The sequence below is a fragment of the Eptesicus fuscus genome, chromosome 7 (assembly GCF_027574615.1).
Source record: "Eptesicus fuscus isolate TK198812 chromosome 7, DD_ASM_mEF_20220401, whole genome shotgun sequence".
In the NCBI taxonomy this organism is placed as follows: Eukaryota; Metazoa; Chordata; class Mammalia; order Chiroptera; family Vespertilionidae; genus Eptesicus; species Eptesicus fuscus.
The window spans coordinates 97,316,851-97,331,690 of record NC_072479.1 but is presented as its reverse complement, the minus strand read 5'-3'; the positions used below and the strand labels follow the sequence as shown (position 1 = coordinate 97,331,690).

General features: G+C 49.9%; 1 protein-coding gene across 1 annotated transcript in view; it reads right to left on the bottom strand.

Moving 5' to 3' along the window:
* ABTB3 (ankyrin repeat and BTB domain containing 3) overlaps positions 1–14,840 on the bottom strand; it is a 258,580-nt gene that overhangs the window by 54,099 nt on the left and 189,641 nt on the right. Inside the window, 1 exon segment of the mRNA XM_008144713.3 lies at positions 11,523–11,675. Coding sequence (XP_008142935.2) covers positions 11,523–11,675 — 153 coding nt within the window.

The window sequence follows — 14,840 nt, the reverse complement described above, 5'->3', positions numbered from 1 at the left end:
GATGTTTTTCCTTTTCTTTGGTGTATAAAAAAGATGAACAAATTGAGACTTTTGTATTGAAGCAAATTACACCAAGATCTCCATGCAGCTTTCTAAGGAAAAAATTATACCATTGCAGCAAATGGAACATGTAATGCTTGCAAAGTTCCTAGGAGAAATGTTTGTCCAAAGATTGTGCCCACTTGCTGTTTCATGCCGCTACTGAAGTTTAGAAAAGAGCCAGCTCATTAAACCGGCCTCAGATAAAGTGAACAAAAGGTGATTTCACATCCTCCTCCCGGCCAATTGTTTCTGCCTCGCGTGAGATACTAAGGGGCCTGGACCTTTCTTTTCCTTATAAGTAAACTAGAGGCCTGGTGCATGAATTCATGCATGGGTGGGGTACCTCAGCCTGGCTGGTGATTGGGGCTGATTGGGCCATCTTGCCCAGTCCCGAAAGGGGCCGGCCGGCCAAGGGGGGTGGGGTGGGAAGGAACCGCGGGAGGTTGGCTGTGGGAGCACAGTGACCACCAGGGAGCAGCTCCTGCATTGAGCATCTGCCCCTGGTGGTCAGTGCACATCATAGCTACCGGCCAGTTGTCTGGTCATCCGGTTGTAATGGTCGCTTAGGCATATATACATATATATATATATATATATATATATATATATATATATATATCCTATTAGTGGCAAACCCTACTGTGTTTGCCATCCCCCACAATAGAATTCTGTGTCTGTTCAAATATGTGAAAAAAAAATTTATATTTCAAATGCCAGGGCTGCAAACACCCAGGAGACTGAAATTAGGTGTACTCATATTTGACTGTTGTCAGGTTATTTTGAGTAGAAATAATGAAGCAGCATTACATATCTCTGGATTGGGCATCACGGCTTATTTCAAGAGCTGAAAACAAGGCCTTTCCTTAGAAAAAGGAGTCACCCTGATTTTGACAAGCCCTTAATGTATATCCATTTTTAGCAAAGACTGGGGGTTGTCTTCCAGAATCCTTTAATCTCCTTTATGTATTGCAGGACTTGAATTTTAGCTGGGTACATGGCTGCCCAGGTAAAGACTACATTTCCCAGGTTCCCTTGCAGCTAGACATGACCACATGATTAAGTGCTGACCAATAGGGAGTGAGGGGAAATGATGCATGCAGTCTCTGGAGCAGGCATATCCTTCTACTTTCCCTCTTCTCTCTAGATAGAGGTGGTCCTGGCGGGTGGGGTCAGCCATATTAGGCCACGCAGAGGAAGGTGTCACTTGAGGGATGGCAGAGCAACAAGGGTAAGGTGCCTGGATCCCTGAGCTGGAGTTCCGTAACAGCCAGGACTGCTTATACCTGGATTGTTACATGAGGGAGAATTTTAAACTCCTGTCTTATCCACGCCACAGGTATTCTGCATGTCTGTTATGGCCAATGAATCCATATCCCAGTTAATCCATTTCACAAATGGGTTTTAAATTGAAATCAATTCAGTGAAGCACACAGGAATCGCTAAGTATATGCTGGCTATTGTGCTAGGTGCTGGAGATTCAAAGATGAACACATACACACACCATCTTGCAAGGAGCTCTAGAAAGAACCGATGGTGTTCTTTAGAACAATTCTTACGAATAAACATACAATTCCTGAGGTGCAAGGGCAAAGTTCTCATGTTATAATCCCCAAATACATTCCCAGAAGCATCAGCCTCATAAATGCCCTATAACAGGTCCGCAATTTTTTTTTTTTTTCTGCAAAGGGCCAAATAGTAAATATGTTAGGTTTTGTGGGCCATACAGTCTCTGTCATAACTCAACTCTGCCACTGTAGTGTGAAAAGCAGCCATAAACAATACTAACCACGTGGGCGTGGCTATGTACTCAGACAACTTTCTTTATAAAAACGGGTAGCAGGCAGTTATAGTTTGCTGACCCCTGATCTGTGGTAAAAGATTCAATAGGATAACATTCTCTTTGGGATTTACAAGAAACACAGGATGTTAAAAGCACTATTTTTTTTTTTAAAAAAAGCCTAATTAATTTTATTTAAGCCAGTGTTTCCCACATTTATTGAACCACTTTAACAATTATTTAAATAATGCTCCTTAATATCCCGGAACTGGCCTTCTGAATGTGCTGTTACAACACCAACTAAATAACTTTCATTGTTAATGAATTATTTGAGGGACACATAAAATATAGAGTAAAACAGTGACCACCTACATGCTCGGCACCCAACCCACCTAAAAAAAAAAAAAAAAAAGGCGTTACAGGTGTAAAGGCCTCTGTGCATCCTTCCTGACTCCATTATCCCTTCTACCTTGCGATTACCATCTCTCCTGAACTTGACCTTTGTCATCCCTACGCATGTTTTACACTTTTTACTACTTTTATGAATTCCTAATAATACATGGACTGTCTTGCATGTTGGTAAATTTTATGTAAATGTGAGCATATTACACAAATTCTGCTTCAACCTGCTTCTTTTTCCTGCACAATATTATGTTTCTGGGGTTTAGCTATGTAAATAGCACGTAGATCTAGTTCAATTATTTTCATTGCTACTTGGTATTCCAAGTGTGAACATACCATAATTTATTTATCTGTTCTCCTGTATACAGACAGCTTCTCTCCTTTTTCTTTTTATTTGTTTTTTATTTCCATATGGAAAAGTTTTTCTAGGGTATAGGCCTTCGAATACAATTGGGTATTTTTCAAGTTTACTCATGCCGTCACTGTTACCCTAAGCCCCTTTGTCATGGCTTGAACCAAGTGCTTTATACTGAGCACATGGCTTTGTACTAAGTACTGGTTGCTTGCTAATTGCTAAGGGAAAATAATGTTCCTGTGTAACTAATATTGTTTTATTTTAAATAAAAATATTTTTATTGATTTCAGAGAGGAAGGGAGGGAGAGATAGAAACATCAATGATGAGAGACTCATTGATTAGTTGCCTCCTGCATGGCCTCTACTGGGGATCCAGCCCACAACCTGGGCATGTGCCCTGTGGGAACTGAACTGTGACCTCCTGGTTCATAGGTCGATGCTCAACCACTGAGCCAAACCAGCCGGCCATAAGTAATATTTTTAATTAGAGTTTAGGAGGTTTGCTGTCAGAAGAGTAAATAAACATCTTGGGCAGAAATTTAACAGACTCAAGAGTGGCCCCCCCTCCAATCTCCACTCCTCTGGAAGCAAATCCCATATGATAAACGACATACCCTCAACCGGCCAGCCTGAATCGGAAGCCCCGATTTGGAACTGAGCCCCGAATGCCATTTAAGATGTAGTTCTCTGTGTTGCTGTAAGCACCCAATGTGTTTCTGTTTTGCTTTTAACACTTTGGAAGCTCAGAACAAATTCCAAGTGTTGGCAAACTGTCTGTCGCCTGCAATCTGGTTCCCACCCACAGCAAGCTGGGGAAACGGCTGCTGTGAAGGGCGCTGATGGCTCCCTCACTGCCAAGTCCAGGGCCTCCTTTCTGTTGGCATCTTTCCTGCTGGCGTGGCAGTCTGGGATTCTGGGATCCCTCCAGCTTTCTGCTACCTCACTTTCCTTGGGCTTTTCTCTGACCTGGGCCCCTCTTCCTTAGCCTCATGATGACCTCTTCATCAGTCCTCCCCCAGGCAGTCTCACCCACACTCAGGATCTCAAAGACCACCTGTTTACCAGCATTTCCCCCAAAGGCCTCTGTAGTGAAGACCTTTCTTCTGAGCCCCACGCCTGAATCTTACCTGCCTGTGTCCATGTTGAAGCCTTTTTGCATCTGAATTAGTTCAGGAAAAGTCTTACTCTGTTTACTTACATTATCACCAACACAATTAGTAATAGCCCTTTGCATCATTCATTCATTCAACAAATATTTATTGGGTCCAACTATGTGCCAGGCTCTGTGGTCGGCTCCATGACCAAGGAAACTTATTTCTGTGCCAGCCCTAAAGAGAGAAGGAGGCCAGCTGTCTGAGATGAAGTCCAGGCTATGACTGTTTCTTCTGGAATATTCTATGCCCCCTAACCTCTGCTCACTTGACCCAGTCAGGGGCCATATTTGCTGTCTACATGTTTTCCTTTCCTTCCGCTAGTGACCCCATCTAGAATGGCAGGTCCAGCTGGTGATGGGCCCTCAATTGCTCGGGACATGGTTTGGGACTCCAGCCAATGACAGCTTTGCAAATCTAATACTTCAGAGAAAACAGAAAACTTGAGTCATCCAGAAGAACTCTAGAGTCACTGGCGTGGGGTCAGTGGTTCCAGCCAGTCAGCCTGGTTGGTTGATCCTGCATCCCTGGGACTGACTCATGGCAGTGGAAGAAGAGGCAAAACACGCCTGACCTCGGCTGGGCTACAGAGCATATCCCCGAGGGTGCACACCTTATCTCTTTAAGACTGTGCTTTCCCCTCTCTCACAGGAAGTGGATCCTATTGTTTTTGACAACCAGGAGGCTCTGAGCTTTTGGTGGGTGGGGCATAGAGGCGGGGAATAAGAATAACCACTAATATATAATGTGATTTACTATGAGACAATAGTGTGTCATAGTAGTAGAGTCAGCATGCTACCTGGTTTACATGGTAGCATGGTGCTAGATGGTTTATGGACACTACGGTACTTGATCCTTCCCACAACCTTATGAGGTAGGCATATTATTGTCCCCATTTTACAGATACAGAAACTGAGGCCCAGAGAGGTGACTGACTTGCCTAAGGTCACCCAAGGATTTGAACCCAGGCAGGTGGGCTGTAAGGTCTGCACTCCTAACCACTGTGCTCTGCTCCGACTCTAATTAGATGATAGGGCGAGCACTTAATTCCCTGGCAACTCTCAGGATGGAGAAGCAGACACAGATTCTCTGGTTTCCATGGACAACCAACTGGGACAGCATCTTGCACTCAAGACTTTCAAAACTGAACCCATGATTACTTCTCCTGCATTGTCCTTGTCCTGTGCATGTTAATCGCATCCCTAGTTATACATTCTCCCAAGGCACAAACCTCAGAGTCACTTTTTAATACAAAACTTGGTAAGGAAATGGGTATCCCATGTACATGCTACAAAATCCAACGGTCAAGTAAGGTCCCCTCCCATCTCTGTCCCCAGTGTGATGGGTTGAATTATGTTCCCTAAAAGGATACGTTGAGATCCTAGCCCAGTGGTCAGCAAACTCATTAGTCAACAGAGCCAAATATCAACAGTACAATGATTGAAATTTCTTTTGAGAGCCGAAAGCCGACTTCTGTGCATGGGCCACGAAGTTTCAATTGCACTGTATGTGCGCGCCCGCACATGGTATTTTGTGGAAGAGCCACACTCAAGGGGCCAAAGAACCGCATGTGGCTCGAGAGCCGCAGTTTGCCGAACACTGTCCTAGCCCATCCCTTCTCCCCCGTACCTGTAAATGTACTTTATTTGGAAATGGAGTCTTTGTAGATATAATCAAATTAAGAGGAGGTCATCAGGGTGGGTCCTAATCCAATATGACTGGTGTTTTTGTAAGAAATGGAAATTCGGACTGAGACAGAGAGAGACGAAGGCCATGTGAGGAAGGAGGCAGAGCCTGGAGTGATGCGACCACAAGCCAAGGAATGTCTGAGGCTACCGGAAGCAGGAAGAGTCAAGGAAGGATCTTCCCTGAGAGGCTTTCAAGGGAGAGTGGCCCTTCTGACACCTTGATTTTGAACTTCGAGCCTCCAGAACCGTAAGACAACAAATGTCTGTTGTTTCCAGCCATCCGGTCTGTGGTATGTTGTATGAACAGCCCTAGGAGACCAATACACCCAGTTTCCCAATTCCCCTTCTCAGATTCAACTCTGGTTGTCCGTTTCACAGCTCCACTCCTGAAGACAGTGGAAGTATGGACAGCAAATGCACACGCGTCTATTTCACACAAGAGTGACACCTTATATACTATTCTGTGTAATCTTTTTTTCACTTGATAACCCACCAAAGCCACTTAAAAAAATTTCCCCAATAAATTCAATTAAAAAAGAAAGTGTGGTAAAATATATTCAGTGCCCCCCAATCTAAACATTCATCTGTAACACAATTATATGTACCCATAAAACACTGACTCCCCATGTCCTCTCCTCCCCGCCCTGCCTCCCCCCCCCCACACACACACATTTGCCACCAAGTCCTGCTGCTTCCACCTCCTCCTGTTTTACTAGCATCTTCCCCATCGTTGTCCCCACTGCTTCTGCCTTAGCCAGCTGTCCTCAGCTCTCACCCGGATTCCTGCCACAGCTTCTGGACTCCAGGCCCCATCCCTGCCCCCTTTCCATGCCGCCACCAGAACCTCTTTCTAAAATACAAATCTCACGTCAATTCTCTGCTTAATAAGCTGTGATGCTCCCACCTCCCGCAGGACCAGCCAGAATTTCTGGGCAGGGCAGGAAAGACCCTCCCGGGATGAATTTAGGCCAGGGCCTGGCCACACACTCAGAGCCGTGTTGGTTGAACTCCATGCTCTGGGTTCGAAATCCTTATGTTTCCTCCAACACACATCCCCACCTTGAGGCCTTTGCATAGGCGGTTCCCCTCTGTGCAGACTTTTTCCAATGCCCTCCCTCTTCCCCTCCTCCCTTCACCTTCTCTACCCGCTGAATCTGTTTATTCTGCAGGATTCAGATCGAACGGTGCCCCTTGCATTTCTAGCTCTCCCAGACCTAGATGTTGACCGCATTTATAGTAGAGCATTTACCAGACTTTTTCTGTAATTACTTCAACCCCTCTGCCTGCCCCCTCCCCCCACACCCCACTCCGGGCTAACTCTAGCAGGTCAGCCACACAGCAGGCGCTTGGTAGGAGCCCGCGGAGTGCGGGGAGTCTTGCCAGCTCGGCTCCTGGCACAGGCTCCCTGGCCTGGCCCTGACACTGCTAGGGGAGGACGGCTGAGCCCCAAAGTGGCTCTCCTGGGACAGGGAGCGGGCCTTTTCCTGTCTTCCAGGAGGCGCTAATGCACTGACACGGGGCAGGGCGGCAGGCGGCCGTCCCAGTGGGGTCACTAGGGGCCTGCAGTGTGGCCTGCATGTCTGTGGAGGTGAAGACGGGCTGGCGTCCGTGTGAGCATCTGCAGCAGCCCAGCCGGAGCGGCGTGGGGAGCTGTGAGACTTGTCCAGGGCCAGCCAAGGACAAGGGCACTCAAGGGGAGAGGAGACAGTGGCTCCGACTGGAGAGCCTGGGAGCCTTCCAGGGCCCCACGGAGCCAGGCCCAGGCCCAGGTGCTCCGCCTCTGCAGGTGGCCGTCTGCGGGAGAGAGCCAGAGGCCCCAGGTCTGAATCCAGGGGTCGAGGTGGATGTGACTTAGGGAAATGGCTGGCAGGGATGTGGCTCAAGACCTGTCTCCCACCCCCAGTCTCTTCCAGAAACCCCTGGCCAGGAGACCTGGGAAGGGTTAAAAGTAGCAGATCAAACAGTGAAGCAATTTATTCAATTCACACATGACCCTCTACCCAAGGGTCCTCATCCCATGAAGGAGTTGTCACCACATCTTTACAGGGTGTGAGGTGGGTGGAGTGATTTGCCCAAGGTCACCTTCCAGAAAGCAGCAGACCCAGGTGACAGCATCTAGTGTGGGGTTTGGTCCTTAGCAGGTGCTCAATAAATAGAATGAAAGAGCGAGGGGATGAACACAATGACCCAGGTCTCCTGAGTCCCCTCCTAATACCTTCTGTACCTCACCATCTCCAAACTCATCCACCTGGGACCGCTGGAAATCTGATTGAATTTAAGAAACACCTGCAAAAAGATTAACCATTTATTTCCTGGAGGGAGCTCGTGGCTCTAACAACCCCCAAAATCCTGTGGGTAGGTACTGTTTATCAGCTAAGATAGGATCTGGGAATACCCCTTGCTACTATTATTTGAACACAGCCTCATTTTGGAGTAGAAAAACTGCCTCTTACAAATATGAGAAAAACAACAGTATTTACTCTTTGAATTTCTAAAATGTTTTAAAACCCATTAATGAAAAAAAAAAAAAAAGTACAAACCCTGCCAGAGTGTATTATTTGTTCTTTCCCTTATTTTTCTCCACCTCCCAAAAGACAGGGGAAAACAACAAGGCCGCATTTCCCAGGTGCAGACGATCTGATACTTTAATTAAGGAAGAATAAATGGGCCACCCCTTACAAATTGCAGCTGCAACAAATGGTATTCCTTTTGAATGAACCTGATCACCATGGTGAGGCTTTCCGGTAGCCGAATAAAGACCAAAGCGGAATTCCCGCAGCATTCGCCCCAGGTCACTCTGGAAATCAGTGGCAGCACTTAGCGTCAGACCTGGGAATCCCTGACTCTGGTCTCCCTGTCCCGGCTGCTTCCCCCCAGGAAACCTCGGCCAGCCGGTAGGTAATTATGTGTGTTAACTGTCACTGACACTCGGCCAGTCAACACCAAGTTCCAAAAGTTCCTGCATCTGTTAGACTGCCAAGCTACCCCACTTTTCTAGGGCTGTTTATTTAGAAAAAGGAGCTCAGCTCCGACTGACCCAGAACTAGGAGCCAGTCTGGCAATTTGGAAGTTGAATGTCTGGGAGGGTTGAGAGACAAGGAGACTGTGTTTTGATCTCCATTCGCCAAGACCTCCATTCTAGACCTCATCTGCCTCACAGTAGCTGTGTGACCTGGACAAGCTCCACAACCTCAATGAGCCTCAGCTTCCCTATCTGTAAAATGGGGGAATACCATGAAGACAGTTAGTGCAAGGCTCAGAGTAAGAAGGGAACATGAATGCACAAGACTTCTTTGACCCTGCAACCTGCAAATTGGAGATAGTAATTCCTACTTCACATCGCATTAGATGAGACTGGGAAATATATGTATAGATGTATCTATATGTTGTCTAGATTAAAAAACTAGGTACTCTTGAAAAAAAACACCACAAATTCTTCCTTTCACGTGCTGTTAAATGGAACTTGGAAGTTTATACTTATTATTTAGGAAAGCTAGTGAAATACCATGTTCTAGCTTTCTCTTTGAAAATGATCTCTGAACTTGAAAAGGGAGCTGGAACAATCAATTAGTATAGTTTCTACACACAAATTATCCTCTGGAGACAAATGAGTCAAGAATTGAGAGATAAATGACCAAAAATAGCCTAGAGGCTCACATGGGACTGACTTCTTTGTCTCCCCGCTCCGAGTGCTCCCATACCGGCCTGCCAGATCACCCCCACCCCCGGCACCCCGCGCTGAGGCCTCACACTGGACCATGCTGAAACTGACCTCCTTGGTGCGGCCGTCAGAATGACACACACCTGAGCACGAGACATGCAGCAGAAGCTCCACGTGGGAGGAGGGACATGGAGATGAACCCTGACGCTCCTGTGCAGCGTGAGGAATTATGATAAGGTTTAGAAGCATCTGGAAGAGCGTGATTCGTGTCCTCCAAGAAGGCTGAGTCTAGGTCCAGGAGAGGACCAGGAAAATGGGTGATATCTCTGGATGTCTGGGTTTGAAATACGGCTCCAAACTCTGCCACTTAATACCTGTGTCATGTCGGGAGAGGTACCTCATCTTGCTGGGCCTTGGTTTCTTCCTCTGTAAAATGGAAGCACTATTTTTTTTTTTTGGATAACCACACTGGTTGTTTAGGAGGCTCACCTGAGAAAGCGTTAAAAGCCTTTACGGATATAAAGCAACGCCTATGTGTGAGCCTCCGTTACTATGTCAGGGACACAGACTTGGGGCAGTGCTAGCTAACAACAAAGCCCAGGTCGCGAGTACTTACTCCCTTTCTGGCATTGTCTGTAGGTGCTTCATGTTCACGACCCCACTTCGCGCTGGCACCAGACTCCGAGGGGAGCTGCTATATTACGTCCATGTATATCGGGTGGGGAAACTAAGGTCCAGAGAGGTTAACTAGCTTGCGCAAGGTTGCACAGCTAATTAGCCACTACAGTGGGATTTGGACCCAGGCAATGGGACTCTGGAGTCCAGGCTCCTAACCTTTAAGCCATGGTGTCTCCATGAGCCACCGGATCTCATCCCTGGCACCTCCACTCCCTGATCTGCAAAATGGGAAGATCACACTCACCTCAGGAGGCTGCGTTGGGGATTGAAGGACACAAGTAATGAATACAAATCTCCTGTTGCAATGGATAAATTCACATAGTAGGTGCTCAGTAAGTGACTGCTTCCCAGCCGTTCCCCAAGACTTGCTATGATTTTAGGTGACAAGGTGTAAGGAATGGGGGCACAGCCAGAAACTGCCTAGACCAGTGGTCGGCAAACCGCGGCTCGCGAGCCACATGCGGCTCTTTGGCCCCTTGAGTGTGGCTCTTCCACAAAATGCCACAGCCTGGGCGAGTCTATTTTGAAGAAGTGGCATTAGAAGAAGTTTAAGTTTAAAAAATTTGGCTCTCAAAAGAAACTTCAGTCATTGTACTGTTGATATTTGGCTCTGTTAACTAATGAGTTTGCCGACCACTGGCCTAGACAGACAGCCGAGAAGGGGTTACAAATAGGAACCCAGATGTCTGGACTGCCTGAACTCCTATCCTGGCTCCACTACTTACTAGTCCTGTGATCTTGGGTGTGTTACTTCACGTATCTGTGCCCGAGTTTCTTTATCTGTAAAGTGGGCATAATGGCACCCACCTTGCAGGGTTTGGGTAATAGTGGATATTAATTAATCTGTGCAAAGCACTTACAACAGGGTCCAGCACATGGTACACATTCAATAAACACTAGCTAGCAATGATGACTTGGATCAGCACCCTGCATGTTCTGGGGGGCTCAGGGGCACCTCTGGGCCTTCGGTGGGCTGTATGTGTTATGCTGCACACCCTCCATCTCCTTGCAGAGCCCAACCAAAGCCTGGAAGGGTGGACATCTCTACTGCCCGGCCGCACGACGGGCCAGCTGAACTGCAGAGGAGGGGCAGTCTCTCATGGGAGGGGCAGTGGGGATTTGAAAATGGTGACAAGGGCCACCCGGCCAAGGGGGCACGGGAGTCAGGAAAGTGCACCTCCCCCCCCCCCCCCCTGAGTTGCTGTGCTTTTTGCATGTGGAACCACGTTTTGACTGGGCTGAGTGAGTTGTTTTATTTCGTTTGCTTCGGACCAAAATGAGGCCCCATAAATAATTGCCGTGCACGTGAAAAAGGCGAGGGGTGCTCTCGCCCAGCTAGGAATCGCCCTCTGCGAGGCTTTGCTAGAAAACTACAGGAAGGACATCCTTTGCTTCTTGCGGAGAGAGGGACAGAGAGGGAGAGAGAACAGGAAGAATACAGGTGGAACTCAGGCACACAGTGTCTGGCAACTGAAGAACCAGAGCGTTCCCACAAGGCCTTGCTCCAGTCCCCTCCATCCCTGGCACTCGCTCCCGGTTAGTCCCAGGCTGCCATGTGCACCAGCGGAGCTTCCATCTCAGCGAGACAATCTGCTCGCCCAGCGAGCGCCCAGCGGGGCTCGGATTGGAGGAGCGGCTGCTGTGAGCCCGGAGCGCCGCGGGCTGCCTGCGGTCCTCCCCGCCCCGGGAGGGATGCGGGGATGCGGTGTCCGGGAAGGGCGCCCCCTCCCTGCGGCCGCCCGCCCGCCCGCCCGCCCGCCGGCCCTACCTGAGCTGGCGCGGCTCGCAGTCCACGCCCGGCAGCAGCAGCCGGGCCGCCTGGCGGACGTCGTCGCTGTCCATGGAGAAGCTGCGCCGGTGGCCGGCGTGCGCCACGGCCACCCGGATCCACTCCATCAGCGGCGGCAGCACGAGGAAAGGCCTGCGGGAGGAGGCGGGAGGGGGCGAGGAGAAGGGTTAGCCGGGGGCGCGGGCTCAGCTCCACCCCCTGCCCCCCGCCCCGCTTTCCCCCGGGGAGGCCCTGCCTCCGAATCCCGGAGAAGTGGGAGAGCCTTTGGAGACATCCCGAGCGCTCTGGTGACTCCGGGGCGGGCTCTCCCGAGTCGCTGGGCCTCAGTTTCCTCATCTGTAAACCCAGGATAAAGTGACCGTGAGAGGATCCGATGGGGCGATTCTGTGAGTGTTATCTCCCTCGGAGATCATGTGAACCTAAGGGAGATGACTCACTTAAAGCCCCAAGCACAGGATCCGGTGCTTGGTATACCCCCCGCCCCCCGGCGCCCCGCCAGCCCCCCCATGCCGGGGGTTATTGGTACTTGGGGCTCCCTGTTCTGGGCCCAGTGTTCAGGCGTCCTTTGGCTCTCCCTTCCCATCCCCAGCTGGCTCACTGTCTTCCCTCTGGTGCCCTCCCCAGGCCTCAGCTCTGCCCGAGCCCCAGGCTGCCAACGGCCTTTGGCACCTGGGAAAGGCGCAGAGAGCCAAGTCAGCAGGCAGCCGCCGGTCACAGCCAGTAGCGCGAGGGCCGGGGGAGCGGGGCGGGGCTTGGCCGCGCGCCCCAGCAGCTCCGGGTTCCTCACCTGCTAATGGGATCGCAGCAGGGCGTCCAGCTGATTGCAAGAATTAGCCCAGGCAATGCCCGCGGCCGAACTGCAATTTCCTAAGTGGAATACATTTGTGCCATCTTCCTGTTTCTTCCTCGGATGATTATCAACTGTCCTCACATGAGGATTTCTGGGGAGGGGTGGCAGAGCTTTTGGAAAATTATGATACCTGAGTTCTGTCGCAGGGAGGGACTCTGATTTTTTTTTTTTAAATCCTCACCTATGGATATGTATTTATTGATTTTTAGAGAGAGAGGGAGGGAGAGAGAGAAAGAGGGAAAGAGAAACATCGATGTGAGAAACATCGATTGGTTGCTTCCTGTAGTGCCCCTACCTTGGATCGAACCCACAACCTAGGAGTGTGCCCCGACCGAGAATCGAACCTGCGACCTTTGGGTGTACCAGAGGACACTCCAACCAACTGAGACACCCGGCCAGGGTGGGACTCTGATTTAATTGATCGTTTTTAAAACCTCCCCCATGTGAATGGAATGTGCATCCAAATTATCTGGAGGGTTTGTTAAAATGCAGATTGCTGGGCCCCACCCCCTAGAGTGTTGGATTCAGTAGGTCAGGAGAGGGGCCACTTGGAACTTCTGCTCTGAAGTATCGATGGAGGGCTTGGGAATCACCTGGTATGTGAGTGAGTGAGTGAGTGTGTGTGTTAGAATGCACATTCCCGGCCTTATCTCCAGAGATGTTAACTGCGTCGGGTCCAGGAATGTGATTTTAATAAGCAGGCTCTCTGATACTGACTTAGGCAGACCAAGAAGGCATCTTACCACTCAGCGGGGCTGGGGTTAGGGTGAGGCAAAGGAGGCAAAATTCATGGTGGCCAGGTCATGCAAGTATGTTCTCGGTGCCTCTCTTGCCTCATCCTAGCCCCGGTGCCACCACTCAGGCCATCCTGGTTGCCATGGGAGCGAGGGGGTGGTAAACAGAAGGGTTTGCAAGCAGCAGATCCCTCACTGCATGCAGATGTTGTGAGCTTCCCACCGAGTTTTTGGCAGCGGGTTCCGGTATTTCTGGAGTCCAGGCCTAGTTATCCAATGTCGATAATATTAAACAGCTAAGCCTCTTAAAAAAAACTTGCATGATCTCATCTAAATGCTTAGGACCAACCTACGAGCGAGTTATGATTATGCCTATTTTCTGGATTAGGAGGATGGAGTTTATTGAGGCTAAGTAGCATGCCCTGGATCAGAGGGTTAGCAAGTATGACAGAGCTGGGAGTCAGACCCACGTCATTTGACTGCATAGCCCATGTGATACCGACGTTCTTTTGCCCAACTTCCCAGCACACACTGTTACCCAGCATCCACCTGTTCCCCAGGGGAGCTGACCTGGCCATGGACCCCTCCCTTGCTGGCGTGCCATGCTCAGTCCTGTCCATGCAGTTCAGACCCCCGTCTGACAGGCCTCCAGCCCTTTCAGAATGTACACTCCACTCAGCCTTCAAAACACAGTTCAAATCCACCTCTCCCTCAACATTTCTCCTGGTGACTCCGCTGCACCCGGCCCCCTCCCAGGGTGGACTGCACTGCACAGGCCTGACCCCATGGCCTTGCAGATGCCCCATTGGAACGGAAACTCCACGCGGCAGGGACCTGGGGCTGCTCCGTTCACCAATGCAGCCCCAGCCCCAGGCCAGTGCCTGGCAGGCCACAAGCACTTCATAAATATTTGTTCATGAGCCAGACTAAGATTTGCCCACTTTTTTCCTGGGTGAAGTGGATAAAAAATCGAGTTTCTGGACCCAGGGACCTGTGGGGCAGAGTCCTAGGCTATTTCTGCCTGGATTGGCCTGCGGCGTAGGCTGTCGCCCTCATCCTCTCAGTCTCTCCATCACCTAAACTGAATCAGGCACTCAATAAACACACCCTGAATGGAAATTGAATTGGAGTCTACTGTCCTAGGTGAGCAGGACTTATTTTTGGCGCCGGGTCTCCATCTCTGCTGAAACCAGCCCCGAGTGCTCAGAGAGAACTCCCCTGGGCTGTTCTGCAGAAGCAGCAACCCCTCCTCCCCCCGCCCCCCACCTCCCGCCCCTGCCTTTCCTCTGTTTGGTGCCCCTGAAGCGCAGCCCACAACTCCCAGTCCCTGGGGCTGGGACTCCATCACAGACTCCCCTTGGCTGCTGACTTTCATGTGAGATGCTGAGCCGCAGGCAGGCAGCCAATGCCTGCTGAGTGCCCAAGAGAAGAAAAAGGCTGTGCTGCCCTCAGAGCCACGCCTTGACCAACACGGCCGGCCAGCACTGGGATATGTACCCTGGATCCCGAGGATCCCAGCCTCTCCTGGAATTTTCTATGTACCTATTCCCGCCTTCCCACATTGCCTTCTCTTTGTCACTCTGACCTCAGTAGCGTAGAAGCTCATGAAGTCTTTGCCAGCAACTCATTTAAAAGTCTTATCTGGCCTACTGAGAGGGGGAGAAATAGCATGGCTTGTGATGTTTCTTTGGAAGGAGCTGGAGATGGGAAAGA